Source organism: Crocodylus siamensis, chromosome 6 (assembly GCF_052110815.1).
Source record: "Crocodylus siamensis isolate JL-2025a chromosome 6, ASM5211081v1, whole genome shotgun sequence".
Classification (NCBI taxonomy): Eukaryota; Metazoa; Chordata; order Crocodylia; family Crocodylidae; genus Crocodylus; species Crocodylus siamensis.
In genome coordinates this window covers 40869151-40892631 of record NC_143400.1, presented here as the reverse complement: position 1 = coordinate 40892631, position 23481 = coordinate 40869151, and the positions used below count along the sequence as shown (strand labels likewise).

The window sequence follows — 23481 nt, the reverse complement described above, 5'->3', positions numbered from 1 at the left end:
GTAGAGTGCTACTCCTCCACCTTTCCTTCCTATTCTGTCCCTCCTGTATAGCCTATAGCCCTTGACACTCACCGCCCAGTCATGCGATGAGTCCCACCACGTTTCTGTGATCCCCACTATGTCAGGGCTGGTGACAGCTAGGAGGAGGGCGAGTTCCTCCTGCTTCTTCCCCATACTTCGAGCATTCATGTAGAGGCATTTGAGGCCTCCAACGGTTGTGCCCACTGACCCCCTAGTCTCAGCAATGCCCCGTCCCCCATCACTTACCTGTTTCTCCCTTTTGACCATTGGTCTGGGCTCGCTGGCTGTTGCTGGGCCTGGTAGTTCATCGTCTCCTCCGCCCTCATCTTCCCCCTCCCCCGACGAGCCTAGTTTAAAGCCCGCTGAAGGAGGTTCACCAACCTGGAAGAGAACACACTCTATGTCTACTGCCCAGTCAAAAGTTTCATCCCACCATGTCTCAGCTAGGCCAACCAGGTCGATTTTACTACTTGCAAGCAGGAGAGCAAGCTCCTCCTGCTTGTTCCCCATGCTTCTTGCATTAGTGAAGAAACACCTTAATCCCCCTGTGGGAGCCCCCTTCCTGAAAGACAACTGTTCCCTTGGTATATACCTGAGCTCTTACCTGGGCAGGTCCTACACTTGGTTGAGTTTTCTCTTGCTCCTGTGGCTCCCCATCCCCCAACGAACTTAGTTTAAAGTCTGCCAGAGGAGGTCAACTAGCCTGTAAGAAAACAAACTCTTACCTTTGGGGGAGAGATGGAGACCATCACACCCCAGGACGCCCTCTGCTCTGAAGCGTGGGTCATGGTCCAGGAAGCCAAATCCGGTGTGACGACACCAACTCCAGAGTAATATTGTTACTCTTTTTACCATAAGCAATTTGGCAGTGTTCTCATCCTCACTAGATTCTTTTTGTGAGCGTGCAAAATTCATGTTGGACATTGGCTATTATGTTAGAATAATCCTGTTTGTTTACCCAGGGCACATCTACACAAGATGCTTAATGCGCAGAAGACTAATTCTACTGCACATTAGCCCAGCTGGCAAAAACTGTACTAATGCAAAATAGACTTAGTCTAATGAGCATTAATGTCACAAAAAAGCACTCATCTGCACTAATGCGTAGTAGTGCTGATTATGGCACATTGTTAGTACCTGTTATTACAGGTACTAAACTTAATGCACCATAATTATGTTGCATTAATGAATATGTAGACACCCACACAGACCTATTCCTTAGCTTTTACTTGGGCCTCATCCTTCTGGCCCATCTTTATGCTGTGGCTTCTATTGTGTCAGTTATCACTAAACACTGGGAAATGTAATTGCTCCTCTATTTAAATTGAATGATGGGTGGTCTCTATCTTAGTAAACATTGCAGCATCCATTCAACATTGCAGAACCACTCAAAATATCTTGTAATAATTAACAGAAGATTTTAAAACTACCTGTACTGTTTTGCCCGATCACCTGATTTTTTTCAGGTGCTTTTGCAAATCCCATTGTTAAGTGCCATAAGATGTTTTGGAATGATTTCTTAAGCCTTGTTACACCAGGAAGATATTGCTATGCCCATTTGACGGTCTGTAGACTAAGATACAGAAAGGTTAAACCAATTTCTCTAGTCCACAGGAAATGGGGAGCCTGCTTTTTCAAAAGAGCTTGTCGCAGGGCACTTCAATGCCCTGCTCCTAGAGAGAAGGACAGGTGTTGGTTTCCGGGGTAACCGCAGTCGGTCAACTGACCGGAAGGGGGCAGGGCCTGGCCTATATAAACAGCCTAGGCTGAAGCCAAGCAGGCAGTTCTTCTCTGGCAGCTGATGGAGTGAGAGCTCTGTGGAAGCACTGCAGTCATAGAAGCCTGAGGGCCTGAAACAGCTTCTGGGTGAGGAGAAACCCTGGATAGGGGTTTGAAGGAGGTTTAGCCAGAGGGCTAGAGTTTGTATTTTGGCCAGGAGGCTTGGGTTTTGTGTTACAGCCGCTTGGCTTATGGTTTTGGTTATTGTTACACTGGAGGACCGGATGAGGCTGTAGGGATTGGAGGAGGCCTCATAGGAGTTCCCCAGTAGCGTGGGGGTTCCTGGCGCCTGAGAGGGTGCTGCATTTTGGGGGTTGTATGGACCCTGGCTCCGGTGGGGCAGTGTTGTGCAGGGCGAGGAGCCCCAGTGCGGGTGAGCGACCTGAGAAGGCCGGTCTGGGGGCCAGGCACGGCTACGGCCACCTGAGCCTTGGTGGGGGTTGTAGACCTGAGGAGGAGGTGCACTGATCCAAGCCCTGAGAAGGGGCACAGTGTATTGGGGGGGCCAGGCATGGCTATGGCTACCTGAGCCCCAATTGTGAGAAGCCCCAGGGAGGGCACACACAGGAGTAAAAGCCCCAGGGAGGGCGATTGTATTGTATCAGGATAAGCTCCAGGGAGGGCAATTGTACAGGAATAAGAAGCCCAGGGAGGGTGATTGTATTGTATTGGGATAAGCCCCAGAGAGGGCGATTGTATAGGAATAAGAAGCCCCAGGGAAGGCAACTGGATAGCCCCAGGGAGGGTGATTACATAAAGAGAGGCAGATAAGCCCGGAGGGTGTCTGAGAAGGCGCAGGCACCAATAACTGACTTGACAATGTCCGGTACATCTGAGAGGCTTGGGTGTGGTATAAGGGGTGGTAGGAGCCATGCGTAGCCCTGTGGTGGGAGTGCACAGAATCATCGGTAGACGGGGTACCGGTGGGAATACGCCAGGGGGTACCGTATCCAAGGGGGTAAAAGGCAGCCTCCCTTAATACTTTTGTCATCAAAGACGTGGTGGGCGAGAACGAGGGTGCAAGGACACCCACTTGGCATGGTAGGGGGCACCAGGAGAGATCACGGCTGCTCCTGGGACTCCGCCCTGTGACAGAGCTCTACTCTCACACCTAAATAAACTCACTGGATTTTCAAAAGCATCAGACCCCCTTAGTGTTCTTGTCTGAAAATCATCAGTCTTGTGGTTAAATGGTTTCTATGTGGGTTTTGTTGTTGTGGCCACAGGAGTTGTACATTTTAGGCCTTTAGATCACTGAATGCATCCTTCCAGCTTTGTTTAAAAACAACTGCATTTACTGTCCCTTCCAACCCTAATTTTCTATGATTCTATACTATCAGCACAAGCTTTCTTCTGAAATTGTTCACCTAAGTTAAGGGAAACGTAAGAGGGTTCCAAAATGCTTTAATAAAAAATCAAGATATGGAAAAAAATTATATCAATGTTAGAGGATTTTTACTGCTGCCCTATTATGGCAATATCAAGGACACTGTATTTAAAATTAATTATGAAGTTTTTAGATTATTAGCTCCAGATTGGATTTGAGAGCAACGTCGTGAACATCCTCTTTGAAGGATGTTTTTTTCAGCATTTTCTGAAGATGTCCCAGTCTCCTCTGGATGTGTGTTCTAGAGCTGATGCTTCCTGGTAAAAGATGCTTCACCTCCAGGTGCACCCGGGTTTTGTGATATGCAAAATGGGACTGCATATCACATGAAGACAAATGTGATTTTTTTTTTCTCTTCTTTTTTTTTCAGGTGAGACACCTACACTTATAAATTGGAAAGAAAAAAAGGGGGGATGGGGGGGCAGGGACAGAGGGGAGAAAGGTATCTACATTGTTTAGTTCCATTTTAATTAAAAGTCACTTACTGATTTAAATTATGTCCTTGTCAACTCGTGCTCTGCTTTGAGAGTTACTTTTACCCCAGCAATGAATCAAGGCTGCCTCAGGGTCAGAGCCAGCTTAGTAAGAGACCTCAGAATGGAATCATTACTGCTTAAGTAAGCATAAAACATCAGCTTATTTTTACCCCTCTTCTGTCTGTCACAGGAAAATAAAAACTAGTTATTTCTCCCTGCTAACTGTAGTGGGTTACTGGTAATCACCACTTATGAAATCACTCGTAAGAAAATAATAACCTGAGTAGTGCTTTGGGATTAAAGCCGATCTCTAAATGACCCTGTGAGGAAGCATGTATGTAATGTAATGCTGAACTGAAGCCCTAGAGATGGGTTTACATCTCATGATTGACCAAACACTGGCTGTTTTATTGCCCATGATGGTATTTAGCATTCCCATATTTCTGGTTCCCATATAAAAACTAGCTTTTGTAGCTGGCAATATTTAGCATTGGTTAAACACACCAGAATGATGATGGCCAGCACCTTCTAGTGACCTCACTTGAGTAATCAATGATTGAACAAGACTCTCTCACCAGCTCCTGATCAATAATGAATTTTAGTTGTGCCAAGGAGCTAAATTTGCCAGGGAAGTAAGAAAAATATGTAATTAAAAAAGGTTGAGAATGAAGTAAGTGAAAAACTGGAGAACATCTGAATTGCCTTTTTTAAATAAAGATTTTAGATTAAACGTGAGCTTGATGGAACACACAGTGATTCATCAGGGCTGTAGCTAGGGGACTTTTGACATTTTTTATTATTTATTTGTGTTGTAGTAGTAGTTGGGAGCACCATCTATGACCCAAGACCCTATTGTGCTAAGCACTATACAAACGTAGAACAAAGTGGTGGGTTTTGCCCCAAAACAAGTGTGTTATGATATTTGTGGTTTTGGAATGGTCGGTGAACTGTTGGCTACACAAGCTCAACTGGCAAGTCCCCAGTTCCACGAATCCTAATTTGAAAGGCTGTTCGTAGCACACTAGAGTTCGTGTAAGTTGTGGTTATAGGTCACATGCTCATATCTTTTATTGATATATAGCTGTATACCTAGATCTATATATCTTTGAGCTATATATAACTAGATTACTGGTTTTTAAACTTGTTCATACTTTTTTCCCCATACTGGGGACTACTTAATTTTGGGGGGTGTGTGTGTGTGTGTGTGTATGAGAACAAATTTAAAGTATATTGTACCCACCTGCTTTCATGGAGCCTTTCTCTGGCAGCCCTGGAGTGGGCACCCGGGATCTGCCGTGGAGACTGCTGCTACTGCCATGATGCAGGTTGCACTCTCCCTGAGGGATACTCTGATAATCTCCTGCCACATCTTAAATATTTCATTCAGTAGTAGGGTTCCCTCTTACAGCAGGACACATACCAGGCATCGTCACCAGTGGATGTTCCTGGGGCTCTACCTCCCCTACACCCCAGCCATCTGTCAGCCTCTTGGGACAGCTGAATGAAGATCAGCTTGACTATACTCAGGTGTTCCTTCCCTTCCCCTCTCCATTGTTCCAGCCCTTGTGGTTCACAACAGTCTTCTCCATTGCTTGGGTGTATTCAGGGCAGTGAGGCAACCCTGGTGATTTCATAGATTTCATAGACCTTAGGGCTGGAAGGGACCTCAGAAGATCATCAAGTCCAGCCCCCCACCCAAAAAGCAGAAAGTCAGCTGGGGTCATAGGATCCCAGCAAGATAAGCATCCAATTTACTTCTGAGGGTGTTCAATATGGGTGCTTGAACCACCTCCGATGGCAGGCTATTCCAGACCTTGGGGGCTCAGACAGTAAGGAAATTCTTCCTTATGTCCAGCCTGAAATGGTCTTCCAGGAGTTTATGACCGATTGACCTTGTCATCCCTTGGGGTGCTTTAGTGAACAAACGTTCCCCCAGATCCTGGTGGTCACCCCGATAAACTTGTAGGTGGCCACCAGATCACCCCCAAGCCTGCCCTTTTCCAGGCTAAAGAGCCACATGGTTCACAGCCTGTTGGCGTAAGGTCTGTTTTCCTGACCTCTGATCATGCGCGTGGCTCTTCTCTGGACTCTCAAGCTTCTCCACATCCTTTTTGAATTGTGGAGCCCAAAACTGGACGCAGTACTCCAGCTGCGGCCTCACCAAGGCCGAGTACAAGGGGACGTCCCGGGATTTGCTTGAGAAGTATCTATGGATGCAAGCCAGCATTTTGGTCACTTTACTAGCCGCAGCATCACATTGCAGGCTAATGTTCATCTTGTGGTCAATGATGACCCCCAAGTTCCTTTCATCCATAGTGCTGGCCAGCGTAGCACTGCTGAGCCTATAAGGATCCTGCAGGTTTTTTTCCCCAGGGTGGAGAACCTTGCATTTTTTGGTGTTAAACACCATCAGGTTCTCATCTGCCCATTTGCTGAGCCTGTCCAGGTCAGCCTGGATCACCCGCCTGTCTTCTGGCATGGATGCTTTGCCCCAAAGTTTGGTGTCATTGACGAACTTGGCAGTCCACTCCTGACTCTGATGTCCACATCATTAATGAAGATGTTGAACAGTATGGGTCCCAGGACAGAGCCTTGAGGGACCCCATTGGTCACAGAGCACCACGATGAGTGACTGCCATCAATTACAACCCTCTGGGTCCGACCACGGAGCCAATTTCCTAGCCAGCGGATGATGGTGGACCCAAGGCCACAATTGGCCAGTTTTGCCAAGAGGTGATCGTGGGATACCAGATCAAAGGCTTTTTTGAAGTCAAGATATATAACATCAATCTCTTTTCCCTTGTCCAGGTGATAGGTCACCTGGTCGTAGAAGGAAATGAGATTGGTCAAGCAAGACCTACCTGCAACAAACCTGTGCTGGCTACCCCTTAGGATGTTGGCGTCGGCCAGTCCATTAAGGATGGCCTCTTTAATAAACTTTTCTAAGATCTTCCCCAGGAAAGAAGTCAGGCTGATGGGCCTATAGTTAGCCAGATCCACTTTCCTCCCTTTCTTGGAGGATGGGTTGGGTCTCTCAGTGTCGGGGTCCTCTGAGCAGTCCCAGCTCCCTTAGCCCTCTGAGCATTATTTGTGGGTTTTTTTCCTGATCCTGTGGATTAAAATGAATCCAAAAAAACCCAGATAATTGCAATTTCAGGGAGGAGCCTCAGCCCACCCCACACTCACATGTCCTTCATGTGATGACCTTGCCATCCCTTGACACCTTCCTCTGGCCCAGTTCACTTGCTGTGCAGGGTGGCGTGTCCTTTAATTAGCTTCCAGACCCCTCCATTGGGTCCTTTCTTGGCCTCTCCTCCCTTTTGTCTCAAGGCCATCTCTCGGCTTTGGGGACAGTCCAGCAGCTCCCTCTCTGCCACATCCCCCCAGCTGCTTTTATCTCTGCCGGGCAGCATCCTTCAGTGATGTCATCCTGTTGTGCCGGGCCCAGCTGCAGTTAAAAGCGGCTGACGAGCTGCATGGGACTTCCATCCCTCTGCAGCTCATTCAATCTGGCTGTCCCTGCAAAAGGTAAGTTTGCCCTGTTTTTAGGGCTTTTTTTCCTATTGTCATGGCGGGCTGTCCCCGTGTCACAGGGCACTAAGATGCCTGCTTCTTTAAGAGAAGAAACTGCCTAGAGAGGGCCCTAGCAGCCAGGCAGAAACCCCACAGGTGCAGGTTACTGTGGCAGCAGGCTCATGAGGGAATTAGCCTACACCTGCACGCAATCAGCTGACCGGAAGAAGGCAGGGCCCTGGGCACATATAAACCCCATGGCTGGGCCAAGAGGGTTAGTTCTTTGGTAGCAGACAAGGGGGAAGGAGCTTATAGAGGAAGCTACTTGGAGATGCTTGACTGCCTGTTCTGCTTCTGGTAGGATTAAGAGGCTATAGGAGCTGACAAGTGCTGGTGGGGTGGGGTGGAGGCCTATTAAACTGAGAGAGAAGTTTGCCTTCTTAAAAGGGATAGAATGTGGACTCTGTCGTGTTGTAGGCCAGGGGCTTGTGCTTTTTGTTGTTATTTAAACCAGTGGACCAGGCTGAGGCTATTGGGGAGGAGGAGGCAGAGTGGAGATCCCAGCAGCAGAGAGGGCGCAGCGACAGGGCTGCAGCTATCCCAGCAGCAGAGAGGGCACAGCGACATGAGGCTGAGCTAGAAAGAGGTCGCATAGAAAGGGACAATGGTTAATTGCCACCTCTGAGGCATGGGGCATAGTAAAGTTTGCCAGACGTTTGGAGGAAGATGGAGGGTTTACTCTCAAGGGTCTCAGGGTCCATTTTGCTGCTTTGATTTATTGGCTGGCTGAGTTAATTCATTATTTGTTTAGCACTCTTGCTTTTATTGATGGATGGTCATTATTTAGGAACCTAAATGTCATTTGTTAATTTGTATAAGATGTTTTGAGGGGCTTTTTTTTATTTTTGTTTACATCTCAGGCAATGATTAGCTAGGAGAAACCTTCCTATTTTGTCATTTATCCCTTGGCAGGTGTAGGGTTAAAGCTGGAGGCAAGAAATAATCTCCAAGAAGAGAAACTGTAGATTAGAAATGAACTCCTCAGTACTTGGGATTGCGTCAACCATCTACTCAGTACTTGTTGGGAGAGTGCATCTGTCTCCTTGCCTTATTAGATGAGAAGGAAAATATAAACAGAGAAGAGTGCCAGTCTAGTCCCCTACGTTTCCTTCACCTTGCCAGATGTCACTCTCCTGAATGTTCTAGCGGGCTGCTGCAGCTGTGAATACATCTGCTGTTTCATTGCTCCTTACCATCAGGGGAGTCCCAATAGAGTTTCTCTAAAACAGCAATCTGCCAATGCAAATATTGATACGCACCATCTTCCCTTTCTGTATCTTGTCCAGATTCAATTCCCAGAAAGAAAACTGGAAAGGAACTGCATGCACAGAAGTGGAGAGTAGTAAACACCCATCTTATTCGCAGATATATTGTATACTGGAAGCAGACTCGCACAGTGGAGGGAAGGACACCTTCTTCTTGGCCTCCCTTAGTTTTTTGCAGTTAAATGGGCTCTCTCTAGTCTGACTTCAGGGTTAACACTAGGTTTGCGCTGTCCTCACTTGAAGGGTCCGTTTGACTTGGATGAACTCTGTCACTTGAGGCATGGCTGTGCTTACTCTTAAATCTGCTGGAAGCAGTTGTTTCTCTCCAAATGGATGCAGATGTTTAAGCCTCACCAATCTGTTGGGCTTTTATGGGAAAGGGATTACTCTATAGCAGTGTTCCAAAAGATGCCTGTTAAGAAAGATGCTGTTAAAAAGGGCGGGTTGAGGAAAAAGTGGCCTTTTGGCTGAGGAACTAAAAGAGATTCTGGGCCCAGCTCCTCACTCTTGTCAGGCTTCCTGTGCAGGTGACCGATTTGTTTTGTCTCTTTTGTCGTAGTTCCTTTGCTTGTTCTTCAGGCTGCATCGTTTGTATTTGTACATCCCGTGAGAGCCTCTGTGCACTACATGAATACAAGTAATTGTTGATAAGAATGAGGCCTCCACAAGTTTTCTTGAAGGCTGACTGATGTGATCAAGTACCAACTGAGTAAGCCACCACTTATTTTGTGGTGTGCTGGAGAATACTGTTTTAGCAGCTATATAACCCAGATTGATGGCTGGGGAAAATGGAGCGTTGCCAGTGTCAATGCTGTGACCGTGCCTGCCCAACAAGAAATGTACACAAAGCCCTTTTTACTCTAGTCATAAAAAGCCCAGACCAGTATTAATGAAAATGTTACTGTAATCACCTTGCATAAAAATTTAGCTTCTGCAATACGTTTCGATGAGTGTAATGACCCTGTCAGCATTTTACATAATCCTTAATGAAATTTTGATTGATTTCTTTTAGAGAAGAAAAAATCCACAGGTTTAGTGGAGACTGATTCCAGTGCTTGCAAGAATCCAGTGGAGTGAAGCAGTTGTTCCATTTCTCAGTGGAGAGCCTGTGCATCATGGCTTCCATAATCAGCCATTTAATGGGCTGATTATTAGAGCTGTGCAAAGCTTCGGTCCCTGATATGAGGCGGTGGAGATTCGGTCCGGTTCAGTGGCTGAATCTCCAAATCTGAATCAAATCAGAGGACCCTTTAATCTCTCCAAATCGAATCGGAACCTTCTGAATCAATTTGGAGAGATTCGGAAGGCTTTGGAGACTTGGACACAGGCACAGCTTTAAATGTTTTTCTACATACCTCTAGATACCAGGTGGCTCGTGAATGCTGCGATGCTGGGGCTCATGGAGTGTCCCACATGAGCGCAGGGGGCTCCCCAGTGTGCTCGGCAGCAGACCTGGAAGCAAACCAGAAGCACTTCCAGTCCACTTGCGGGTCCACCAGGGAATGCACAGGGGGCCACCCCCTGTGTCCCCCCCAGCTCAGCGACTGGGGGGGTCCAGGGTCCCCCCATGGCTGATCGCCAAGCTGGGGAGCATGGTGGGCCTGCTCTGTGCATTTCCCGGCAGACTCAGAAGTGGACTGTAAGTATTTCCAGTCCACTTCCAGGTTCGCTGCCAAGCACATGGGGGGGGGGGAGGGCCCTGCGCTCATGTGAGATGCTCCATGCGCCTCAGCATTCACAAGCCACACTGGTACCTCAAGGCATGTAGAAAAAACATTTAAAGCTGCATCTATGGCCAAATTGCTGATTCTCCAAATTGGCATTGAAGCTTCAGATTTGGATTCGGCCGAATCGAATCGGGGACAGTGATGCGAATCAATGACTCGAATCATTGTCCCTGATTTGGGCCTAAGCTGAATCTGAAACAGAGAGGGCTTGCTTCGCACACCCCTACTGATTATGCTGGCAAGTATCTTGATTTTTTTTTCCCCTACTTCTTTCCTTCTCTGTAGGGTAAATAGTGTGTCTGGCAGTTTGAAATGCATACAACACTTCCTTTTGCTTCACCTACAATCATGAGACAGTTATGGCCTCATTCCCGCCTTCTCCCGATGTTAACATTTGTGGGAGCTACTGGGATATGTAAACTGCTTTCTGGATTTATTGCTCTTTTGCTGTTACCTTGGGCTTTGTTTTCAGAGATACTGGAAAGAGATGCTTTGTTTTCAGAGCCACTGACATCGGCTGGCACTAAGGGACTCCAGCACTTCTGAAAATCAGTCCCTTCACTTCTTGCCTGATGGATGGGAACATATGGCACATACAGGAGTCATGGGGCTAGAAGGAGGGAGGAGCAGGGTTTCAAATCCCTGCTTTTTCAGGACCAGTCGTTTTGGGCCAGATGCATTAAAAGATTTAGGTGCTTATGCACAAGGCTCTTTTCCTCAAGCTTTATGTAGACATCAGCATCTAAAATGTTGCTAGTACTCTATCTAGTTGCCATGGGTACCATGACTTATGCTTATACGAAACTGGGCATTTCAAGCCATATTCCCCACCTGATATCTCTTGCAGGGGCCCTGTCTAGTCAAGTGTGCTCAGAATTTGCTTTATGCACATGATTAAGATACCCTTTGGATTACATCATCAGGACTCCATGTGAAACAGGAAAACACTTTTTTCCTTCAAAATCATGATGAAAGTGTAGGTGATGGTATCCCTTCATGCAGTAAGTTAGTGCTTAAAGCATCTACCCATGATGCTGGAGAACTAGGTTATTTTCTCTCTCTCTCTGAGGAGGTTCCTACTTCAAGTTGTAGCTCGCTCACACGTGTGCGCGTGCTCTCTCTCCATCTCTAGAGCATTTTCAGCTGAGGTAGGAGAAAGGAATTCATGCTTTTCCACCAGAAGTCTCACACATAGTCCCCTTGCTGCACCAGGAGCATGGTGTTAACTCTCCCAGCTATTCTGCTTCTCTGGGTGGCCGTTGTGTATTAGGAATCTATACGTGGGACAGGTCACAGGTCCCCTCCCCTTGAAAATCAGTGCTAACTTTGCTGCTGACTTCCAAGGAGAACAAGTTCAAGCCTTTTTGTGTGGTTGTTAGAGCTTCTTGCACCAAACTTTGAATAAACGCCTCTTTATATTTATTTGAAGAGAATCGTGAGGCATTTGCTTGTCACTAAATATACCCTGGATGTTGTATGACTCAAAGAATGTTTGGGTCCAGGAAGTGCGCTATAAAATGTCACAGGCACTAGGTGAATGATCATTACATCTCTACGGCTTGCTTCACACTTAGAAATTGCAAGCAAACATCCAATTTCAATAAGAAGAAAGAAGACAGCACATCAAGATTTTTCCTGTCATTTTGGAGTCTGTGAAGCAGGTTAGTGATGTCCAGCCTTGATTCAGGAGATCATTGCAATTCAGAACAGCCTTTTGACATGTGCTTACATTCCCTTGAAGTGAAATTGCATTTAACATGTATTTAAAAGTTGTAACTTCATTTAATGCTACCCTGAACAGGAATGGTCTTACGGTTATCTGCCTAAATGCATTCATGAACTGAGGCTTCTGTTCAGTTCTTACAGGATAATTGCCTAATATTCCATCGCTAGGAATACTAGATGTTGTCCCTTTCTTGGCATTCAACACCAAAAGTTTGAAGCCTGTATGGACCATATGGCCAGGTTTTCAGAGTTGATTAGGTGCCTAAATCCCTTTGTGATTTTCAGAAGTGCCTTTTCCTGTTTAGATGCCCAAATCCGATTTATCTCAACTCGCTAAGGCACATTTGCATTTTTTAGGCACCTAAAAATATCTTTGAAAATCTTGCCTACAGGGGATCCAGTCACTTTTTGCCACTGTAACAGTTGCGATGGGGGAAGATCCTTATTGTAGGTAAGCAAGAACAACTCCACAGGCATGAAAACACCTAAATAAATTGCTTTTATAATTTGGTTTTTCCAGACCCAAATTAAGGCATGTAGCTAAATAAAGTACTTGATTCTGTCTGTCAAGGCTGTAATTTCAGCCTTTTCAATCAGTATCAGATTAGGTGTTAAAAGGTCTCCTCACAAATTATATAGATTGATTTGTTTTTTTTGTAATTCAAATGAACTCACTGATTTCAAATTGGGCTTCCAACTTCATAGGTACAGTTTCATTTTCTTACATTTGTTAGGCTGTGTTAAAAATCAGGTACTTAAACTTAAAAACTGTACCATTTCTGCCAATGAGTCACAGGGTGGCGAATATACAGATGCAGTTCCCTGCAAGTACTAAACTGTGCTGGCAGAGAGGTCCTGTGGATCTGACTAAATATGTTCACTTGTTCACAAGACAGACATTTCTAATTTGGGTGCATTCTTTGGGAAATGACACACTTGTAAATGCTAATGAATATTCAACATCTAGGAAAAGAAATGAGATGTTTCTCTTCTGATAGAGGTCACTTTATTCACAAAACTGTAGGGGTTTTTATTTTTGACAGTGCTTGCAGTATGCCATTTTCTGCAAATTAACGTTGTTGTAGAAGACAGTGGATAAACTAAATTTACTGCATTAAGAATAATTCTAAACGACGCTAGAAAAGCAGCTGAGTTCTGAAAGAAGTATTTAGTACTTTGTCTTAGCTTCTTTGAGGCATATTAAATCAGAACAGTATCTTGAGCATGAGTTGGGGAAATTGCAGGGTCCTGTGGAATAGAAAATGTTTCATTTCATGTTTCAACTGCGACTGAATTTTCTTTCCATGCGAGTGCTGTGAGAGGAACATCTTTTCCACAGGAATTGCATAACATGATTAATGTATAGTTTCACCTTGTGCTGAGGAGCCAGTAAAATGCCTACACACCACTGAAGTCCTCAGAATCAGTTGTATAGAGGCTGCAACCTCAGGCTGGGAGGGAATGTCACCATTAGTGCATTCTGCAACTCAGTCCATATCTAGTAAGCGACTGATGCTTATTTCCTCTGTGACCTCTTTCTACTCCCAGAATGGTGGAAAGTTCCCTTAGTATAAGTCAGAATCATGCCCATTTCCTTTATTTTTGAAGTTTTGGATCCTGCCCTTGAATTTTGATTTGGATTTTTAGGTTAAGAATACAGATTTACAGTAGCTTAGGGCTGGAAAGGACCTCGTGAAATCATTTGGTCCTGCTCTCACTAGAAACCATCGTTTCCCCTATTTTCACATCATGAATGAAATCGTGTCTTGCCCTTGGCTTGAAGAAAGGCCCCCCCACAGAGATTTGCCAACGTTTGTTCCAAGGGTTTATGAATCTTACTTAATCTTATTCAAGCTGGGTTTGGGTTTGAGTTGGTAACAAAACCTGGACCAGGTGCAAGTCACATGATTTCAGGTTCTCTTGCCAACAGTCTGTGCATCTTTATTTTGTTGACTGTCTGTTTTTATCTGATCTAATCTGTTTTACCAATCTCTATGTTGTTGTCATCCCCATGGTATCTGAGCTCCTGTCTGTTTCTTTTAGAGTAACATTTGATAGTGCAATTAATAATCTTGTGTCTGTCTGCTAGGAATAATTTTCATATTGACAGACTATGCAGTACTATTTATTTAGTCAGGGCTATGTTTATCTTGGCAACACCCATATAAAAACAAGAACATTATGCTACACTTTTGCTGTGTCAGTGGCAGTTCTACACATGGGCAAAACTGGGTCTTACTTGTGTAAAGCAAAGCAGATACATTAGGAAGTCCAGAATCCTCAAGTCTGAAGTTTGGTTTTATTCATTTCTTATCCAGCAAGACTTCCCACCCCAAAACTGGAACTGGTGGGTAAAATTCACCCCTAAGCACAGAGATGGTATGGGGTCTGAAAGACCCTGGAGGGACCCTAATAGTGACCGCCCAGACCACCGCACTGCAGTCGTGGTGTGGGAACTCAAGTGACACAACGTTGAGGTAGCTGCACAGGTTGAGCCCTGGTTAGTGGAGGGAAGGGCGGCTCAAAGAACATGGAGGCGGGCTGCCTTCTGGAAGGAGAATGCTGACTTCACAGAGTCGATTTTGCCATTTAAGAATGAACCCGTAGACCAACCTAATTAATTGAATTAATGAACATCGCATGACCTGGGATCCTGGTTTTCTCTAATTAAAAAATTGCAAATTCTCTGATTTAACGCCCCCCCCCCAAATCCTTGCTTTTCTGTGATTTAAACCATATTTCATATTTTTTATATAAAAATATATTTTTTATATTTTTTATATTTTATATTTTATAGATATATAGATATATATATATCAGTTGAACACAATGTTTTATTGATATATTTACCCTTTTAAAGCATTTTGGCAGCCTACCAGTGCCTCAATCACTATAATAAAATAAATTCTAAATACCTATACATTTTGGCATTTGATTTTCAGCTTTTATCATAGAAAATCTGAGCTTTCTTTGCCCTCTTCTCTCACCAGGATGTGGGTGCAGCTGCACCTGTCCGCCCCTCACTACTGTGTGGACTGGGCAGCCCTGATATGCCAGTGCCCTGCCCATGCCATTGCCTCTCACTCCCAAACCACAGCCCCCCAGCCATGCTGGTGCCACTCACTCCCCACCCACAGCCCCCTGGCCCTGCCAGTGCCTCTCACTCACCACACACAACTATCTGGGCCCTTCAAATCCAGTGGGAAGATGGATACACCAACATTATCATCTTTTTGCAAGCAAACACCATGATGATCATCCAACATGAACTTTGTTGAGCAGGCCATGTCATCCAGGTGTCCGACTCCAGAATCCTGCAGCATATTTTATTCTCTCAGCTCAGCCAAGGCTTATGCTCAAGAGAAGGGCAGAGAAAGTGCTTCAGGCATGTCCTCAATGCCAACTTAAAAACATGCACCATCAATGTTAACACATGGGAGACTATCACCTGGGACCACCTGAAATGGTGGAAGAGTCTGCTGCAGGAATTTCAGTACTTTGAAGTCTCATGACAACAACAGAAGATGGAGAAGTGGGAGTGGCAGAAACAGGGTGTCACGGCCAAATCCAAGAATCCAGCACTGTCTGTCCCATGTGGAAACACATGCCTGAGCTGCAGCAGGGTCTGTTGATCCCGGCTAGGCCTCCTCAGTCATCTTTGGCCACGCACAAGATAGTCATGGACAACAGTCATCCTCGACTTGGAGGGATTGCCAAAGTTTAATTTCAAGTTGAAAGGCCTTTTTAAAAGTACACACTGTAAATTGCTACTATTATTAGGCATGTAGACATGTCCACTTTTTGAGAGTTTTATGCTTACCAAATGCTGTTTTTTTCACCACCCTCTAAGTACTGAAGTGGCCTTTCACTACAGATTGGTGGTGGTAGAGCACTAAAGCAATTCACACTGCCATTTGTTACCAGCCCAAGTCAAACTTGGGAGGTCCAAGAGTGTCTTTCTGTTGATTTGCAATGGGCTTTTGATCAAAACTTGCATAAGCAGAGGCTTTGGTACCTGCTGCTGTGGTGTTTCTGGCACCCGTCTTTTGTCCTGCTGCTCCTTATGTGTAAAACAAGGTTTACAGCCTCAAAGTACCTAGGAATAAGACCGAGTGTAGATGGCTGAGCAGTGACTTGTTTTCATATTGCAGATAATCCTGCGGAGTTATCTGTTGCCAATTCCTCATGGTAAGAACAGGATATGTTTTATAGCAGCCAATTCAGGCTGCTGTCCATCTGTATGTAGTTATATAGCCTATGTCAAAATAGGGCTTAGATGGGACTGCACTAATGCAGACACTTTGTTTTAGATCGTTGTACAGCGGTGAATCCCACTATAACACAGTTTTTAGTATTGTCAGTCTTTATAATTTACTCTAGCCAAAGTATTATAATCCTTACTAAACACCTGCCTCTAGAAAGATCACTGTAAGATTCATGCTTTTAGGCTGGCCACAGGGGCTGGAATAGTGAGAAGAAACATTTCATTTTTCTTGAGGTTTAAAATTAGAAAGTTTTCATCTTCAAAACATTAGCTTTTTCCAGGAGTTCTCTAAAGAAAAAAAATAACCTTGGCATGCTACTGTAATTGTCACTTACTGCTGTTTCCCTTGGCGCTGTTAGGACAAGTGTTGCTTGTACCCTAAAGGCAGACAGCAGTGCTAAATTCTACCCAACTGTGACTATTGCTTTATTACCATGAGGACGTGGGACTGAGCAGACACTGTGAAGGAAGATATTTCAAATTCCTCTTATACCTTCAGTTTAGGAAATTACATTTTGCCATGTAGTTTTTAATCTGTCGGTATAGACCATACAAAACGACAAGTGAGCATGATTTAATTTTACGATAGCACTGCATTAGATGACCATTTTATGTTGCACTAACAGAGGGATTTGAAGTATTGGTGTGCTTTGCTCTTCGTTCTACTTTTGAGGGCCTTAGTTCTTTGAAGTTTGACATCAAACCCTCAGCATGTTTTCATAGCCTTGCTCTTCATTCTGGGGGCCTGATCCCTTGCTACTAGCTGATTTACACTTTTGCAAAATACGTATGAGAGGAGCTAAGGAGAATTACACTCCAGCCAATTTCAGAACACTTTACAATGCACATCCCACCATTGCACAGATGGGGAAGTAATGTATAGCAAACAGAACAGGCCAGAAACAGGCAAGAATAGAACCCAAAGCTACAGTCCGGCATTGTAGCCAATCAATCATTCTGACTCCTACATAAAAAACCAAACAAACAAACAAAAAAACCACCCTCAAATCAAAATCTTGTGCCAAGGGACTGGTGGTACAAGGTAGAGAAGAATTAATCCCTATCTTAGAGTTATTGTATGAATCACATATAATTGCACAGTGTTCCTAATAACTAGACCCTCATTATGTGTTGCCATGTACTTTATGCAGGTATTTATATTACTGTAAGTCACTATGATATATCAGCTATATCAGCTTTACACTAATGTAAGTATCTGTGCAATCAGGTTTGTGTTGCAGTTCAGGTCACGGTTGAAGAAAATAACATGGAGTTAGCTGGCCTTTGGATAGAAGCTATGTTGAGCTATCTGGTCCTTTTCTAGTCTTTGGATAGAACTATGGGACAAATTCTGTATGCATGCAGGTGTAAGTCAGTTAACAGCAGTAGAGTTATACTGGGAAAAATGAGATGTGAATGGAGCTCTGGAGACCGAAAAGACGATAAAAAGGTGCAGGAACATCAGGGTATTTTGCTTTCATTCAACTCTCCTCTATTTTGATTATATATGGTCCCAAATTTAAACTGATGTATCAGCGGATTGATAATGGTCTGGTGACTTAACAACTGAAGCCTTTCGAGAGTTGCCTCAGTTCTCAGCAGCAGAGGAGTTCACCTCCTGTTTTATGCTCTCGTTGGAATTTTCATGGAAGTTCAGCAGTATAAGCGAGCATTCTTCGTTATGCTTTTTATCCCCCTCTGATGCTGCATCCAGTAGAAAAACTGCATGTGCATTTGTAGTTGCAATCACTAACCCCCTGGCATGCCTAGTATGTGGATTTAAAGCAACAGAGGGTTGTTATGCAATGGCTTTACATAATTGTCATGTAATGTGTTGTACTGCACCACAGAAATTGAGTCAAATTTAAGGCAAGCTTCCACTTCAGAATTCCTCAAGGACTTCTTGAAAGCCTGCCAAGTTTAATTTGTCTTCAGGTGCCTTAAAGTTCACACAGAGAAAACTTACTCTCCTGCCAAAATTTATTAGACCTGGCTGTTATTGGAGCTCTGAGAAAAATTGCTTAGAAGGCACTTGTTTCTTCATTCACCTTCTTAATTATTGAAATGATTGAAGTCAACAAGGCTAATCTGATTTGTGGGAATAATTGAGGTCACTATGCACAGGGTAGAGAGAGAGAGAGAAAAGAAGGCTTGGTATTAAATACAAATGAAATTATAATCTTCACTTTGACTGATAAGCAGAGAGCAACCTAGAAACAACGTGAGCAAATTTTCCTCTAAACATTTATAAGGCTTCAAAGATAAAAAAGCACAGAGGTTATAATACTCTGTAACATTTCATGGGAGAGCAGGCAGAGGGAAAGAAATCATTACAGCACAAAATAACCAATTACACCTGAATTATTTCACATGCAATATAATTAAAGGAATCATAATAAATTAATACAAACCATTATGGAGAACGCAGCAGAAACAAGTGTATTTCACAGTCTGATTTCTGCAACTTGTACTTTTCTCAGGAGAGGCATTTAGGTGGTTTGGAAAACTTCTTTGGCAGGGATCCAGTGAAAATCCTTATCTTTCCTGCCTTCTTTGTGTCTTAGTTGAAGCATCCAGTCCACAAAGAGCTTCCCACTTCTTTCAGTAACATTCCCAGTTCATTCGGTAACAGGCCTAACATTTTCACTGTGATGCAAGTTTAAAATAAATTGTGTTCATATCTCCAGCGATCGTTAATTTATTTAGTAATCAAACTAGACTTGATCCATATTCAATTGTCATCATGTTGAGATATATGTATATCTATCTATATCTATAGATATCTATATAGATAGATATTGATATATAGATACCTATATCTATATAAAATCCTTTTTTATGTTATATGAAATCTGGCTAAATCCTTAAGGTAAGCTCCCACTTCAGAAGTCCAGGCAATCTAGGTCTCTACTGCACTTTATGTAGCTTGCCCTTGGCCACAGTAGCTGTGCTCTTCGCAATCTTTCATGTCTTCATCACAAGTCTCAAGATACTTGAGGTCATTTATACTTTTACCCTTAAGGTCTGCCTACCTGGCTCTTGAAACTGCAACAGAAAAATAATCCCTGCCCATCTAGTCCCTTGCCAAACACTCCAAGCCTGAAAGAGTGGCTGTAAGACCTAGGGGTGTCTGCCCCAGTGCTTTCAAGCATACTGTGAGCCTGCATATCCCTGGAGCATTGTGACTGTTCTGGTTTGAGAGCAGTTGGGCAGACTGATTTTTTTCAGCAGCAGTCTCAAGTTCAACCCAGGTGTAGACCTGCCCTTGAAGTCCCAGCTGGAGTCAAGTGATTAAGTGAGAAACTTTTAACTGGAGTGTAGTATAAAGGCAAAAAGCCCAGAGGGTAAGGAAAAGGAAGCTAACTATGCATTGTATATTTTTAAATGTCACAATTCAATAGCCACTACATGGAAAAAACAGATTTAGTTGAAATGGATAGGATGGAACAGCTTAGCTTTGTAAGGGTGGATCAGAGAACAACTGGGGCATAATTTACCTGGGATTTCTATTGCCACAATAGAATTGAAATGAGCGGATGGACATGTGCCTTCCCTGTTTGATCTTCATTTAAATATGGTTTGAGACGAAGTACCAGCATTTAGTATTGCCCTTTTAGTACTGAGTATGCTCTCAAATACTGTTGAGCAATTGAGGATTCCTGATCTTGAATTCCTTTCCAACTCGCAACAGGGTACAGGGTTTTTTTAACTTCATAGATTTCATAGACATCAGGGCTGGAAGGGACCTCGGGAGATCATCGAATCCAGCCCCCTGCCCAAAGGGCAGGAAGTCAGCTGGGGTCATAGGATCCCAGCAAGATAAGCATCCAATTTACTCTTGAAGGTGTTCAATGTAGGTGCTTGAACCACCTCCGCTGGCAGGCTGTTCCAGACCTTGGGGGCTCGGACAGTAAAGAAATTCTTCCTTATGTCCAGCCTGAAACGGTCTTGCAGGAGTTTGTGACTGTTCGACCTCGTCATCCCTTGGGGCGCTCTGGTGAACAAACGTTCCGCCAGATCCTGGTGGTCACCGTTGATAAATTTATAGGTGGCCATCAGATCACCCCTGAGCCTGCACTTTTCCAGGCTAAAGTGTCCCATGGCTCTCAGCCTGTCATCGTAAGATCTGTTTTCCTGACCTCTGATCATGTGCATGGCTCTCCTCTGGACTCTCTCAAGCTTCTCCACATCCTTTTTGAATTGTGGAGCCCAAAACTGGACGCAGTACTCCAGCTGCGGCCTCACCAAGGCCGAGTACAAGGGGAGAATGACGTCCCAAGATTTGCTCGAGAAGCATCTATGGATGCACGCCAGCATTTTGGTCGCTTTACTAGCCGCAGCATCGCATTGCAGGCTCATGTTCATCTTGTGGTCAATGATGACCCCCAAGTCTCTTTCTTCTGTAGTGCTAACCAACGTAGCACTGCCGAGCCTATACGGGTGCTGCAGGTTTTTCCTCCCAAGGTGGAGAACCTTGCATTTATCGGTGTTAAACACCGTGAGGTTCTTGTCTGCCCATTTGCTGAGCTTGTCCAGGTCAGCCTGGATCACCCGCCTGTCCTCTGGCGTGGATGCTTTGCCCCAAAGTTTGGTGTCATCGACGAACTTGGCCAGTCCACTCCTGACTCCAATGTCCACATCGTTAATGAAGATGTTGAACAGTATGGGTCCAAGGACAGAGCCTTGAGAGACCCCACTGGTCACAGGGCACCATGATGACTGACTGCCATCAATCACAACCCTCTGGGTCCGACCGCGGAGCCAATTTCCCAGCCAGCGGATCGTGGTGGAGCCAAGGCCACATCTGGCCAGTTTTGCCAAGAGGTGATCATGGGATACCAGATCAAAAGCTTTTTTGAAGTCAAGATATATGCCATCACCCTCTTCTCCCTTGTCCAGGTGATAGGTCACCTGGTCATAGAAGGAAATGAGATTGGTCAAACAAGACCTACCTGCAACAAACCCATGCTGGCTATGCCTTAGAATGTTAGCCTGGGCCAGTCCCTCAAGGATGGCCTCCTTAATAAACTTTTCTAAGATCTTCCCCAGGATAGAAGTCAGGCTAATGGGCCTGTAGTTAGCCGGATCCACTCTCCTCCCTTTCTTGAAGATCGGCACCACATTGGCCTTCTTCCAGTCTTCGGGCACTACACCAGAGCGCCAGGAGTTTTCAAAGATCCGTGCCAGGGGCTGGGCTATGACGCTCGCCAGCTCCTTGAGTACCCTGGGGTGCAGATTGTCAGGGCCAGCTGACTTGAAGGTATCCAGCTTCTCAAGGTGTTCCTTCACGAGGTCAGCATTTATGGAGGGTAGGGGATCCCCATCACCCAGATTTCCCTGTCCCATAGCAGGCATGGGCATCCCATGTGACTGATGAAAGACTGATGCAAAGTACCTATTTAATAGGTTGGCTTTTTCCTGGGCGTCAGCTGTCAGTTGCCCCATCTGGTTTAGCAGGGGTCCAACATTGCCCTTGCTTTTCCTCTGGCTCCCCACATATCTGAAAAAGGACTTTTTGTTGTCCTTGATGCCTGAAACTAGTTGGAGTTCAGTTGCAGCCTTAGCTTTCCTGGTTTGCTCCCTGCAGGACCGGACCAGTGCGGAGTAATCCTCCTTGGAGATGAATCCTGTCCTCCATCCTTTGTAGGCTTTCCTTTTTAGCCACAGGAGGTCCGCTAGGTCCCTGGAGAGCCAGGGGAGCTGCTGCGCCTTCTTGCTGCCTTTCCTCCGTGTTGGGATAGATTTAGCTTGTGCATTGAGGATCGCTTCCTTGAGAAGCAACCACTCTTCTTGAACTCCCATCTCCCTGGGGTCATGGTCCCTGAGGGCCTGACCGACAAGCCTCTTGAGCTTGTCAGTGTTGGCTTTTCTGAAGTCAAGGACTTCTGTGTTGCTGACTGACTTGCCAGCTTTACGGCGGATGGTGAAGGTGATCAGCTCGTGGTCGCTGTCACCCAGCTTCCCATCGATCTCTAGGTCGCCGATTAGGTCGTCCCCCGTAGCCAGTACCAGGTCGAGCAGCGCTTTGCCTCTCATGGGCCCACAGACTTCTTGAGTCAGGTAGAGGTCATCCACACACGAGAGAAAGCTTTGCGACCGCTCGGATTTTGCTGAGTGATCTTCTGAACTTTCTGAACTATAGCAGCCGGTTGACCCCTGCTGACCCCATTTCTTCTGTTCAGTGACACTAACCAACTAACCCTGCTGCTTTTACTGTAGAGGTAAGTTTGTCCTTTGAGTATCCACCTCCACAAAGCTATTAGTCAAAAACTCTTCACTTCTGTATCTTTGCTGTCAAATGTAAACTGGAAATGTATTTATTTAGAATGATACCAGAATGAGCTGGAATAATTGGGGGGCGTGGGAGGGAACAGGGGTTTGGGGGAAAGCTTTAATATTGGGGAAGCTTTTTTAGCAAGCTTTAATTTATTTATTTTGTGTGTGTGTGTGTGTGTGTGTGTGCATTGAAAGGGAATTTTGTGCCTGGACAGTGAATACTATTGGATAACACAGAGTTCCAGTCACAGATGATAGAGATGGACAGGGAGGATATCTGAGTGACTACAAAAGGGCACTTTGTATCCCCAGTGACTTAGTGCTACTATAAAGAAGGGTTGAGCAAACTGGGCCTTATTCGATTTGGATTCGGCCCGAATCAAGGACAGTAATTCACTTTGTTGTTTCGGATCACTGTCCCTGATTCAATTTGGCTGAATTCAAATCTGAAAATTCGATGCTGATTTGGAGAATCAGTGATTTGGACACAGATACAGCTTTAAAAGTTTTTTTCTATATACCTTGAGGTAGCAGGTGTGGCTCATGATCGCTGTGATTCTGGGGTGCATGGAGCGTCCCACAGGAGTGCACAGGGACCCTCCACATGCTCCGTGGTGAACCCGGAAGTGGATTGGAAGTACTTCTAGTCTTCTTTTTGGGTCTGCCAGGGAGTGTGTGTGTGGGGGGGGACCCTGCACCCCCCTGGCTCAGTGATTAGCTGCCGGGGAACCCCAGGTGCCTCTCAGATCCAGGAGGCACCAGTCACTGAGCTGCGGGGGGCGGGGGGGCCCTTGTGTGCTCCCTGGTAGACCTGAAAAGTGCTTCTAGTCCACTTCTGAGTCTGCTGCCGAGTGCGCTGGGGAGCCCGCTGCACTTCTGTGGGACACTCCATGAGCCCCAACATTCCGGCATTCATTGGTCCCTGCTAACTAGAGGTATGTAGAAAAAACATTTAAAGCTGTGTCTATGTCCGAATATCTGTATCTTT

General features: G+C 45.1%; 1 protein-coding gene across 2 annotated transcripts in view; it reads right to left on the bottom strand.

The window, feature by feature from the left end:
• The window catches only part of LOC149862376 (uncharacterized), a 33035-nt gene extending 22868 nt beyond the window's left edge, over positions 1-10167 (bottom strand). Inside the window, exon 1 of one of the 2 annotated variants that reach the window (XR_016443024.1) lies at positions 268-10167. Coding sequence is in view for 1 of the 2 variants with exons in the window: in XM_090052241.1 (XP_089908367.1) it covers positions 268-531 (264 nt within the window). In the remaining variant the exon portion in view is untranslated. The remainder of the gene's footprint in view (positions 1-267) is intronic. The other variant, XM_090052241.1, reaches the window with a different exon arrangement.
• Positions 10168-23481: the final 13314 nt, after the last annotated feature.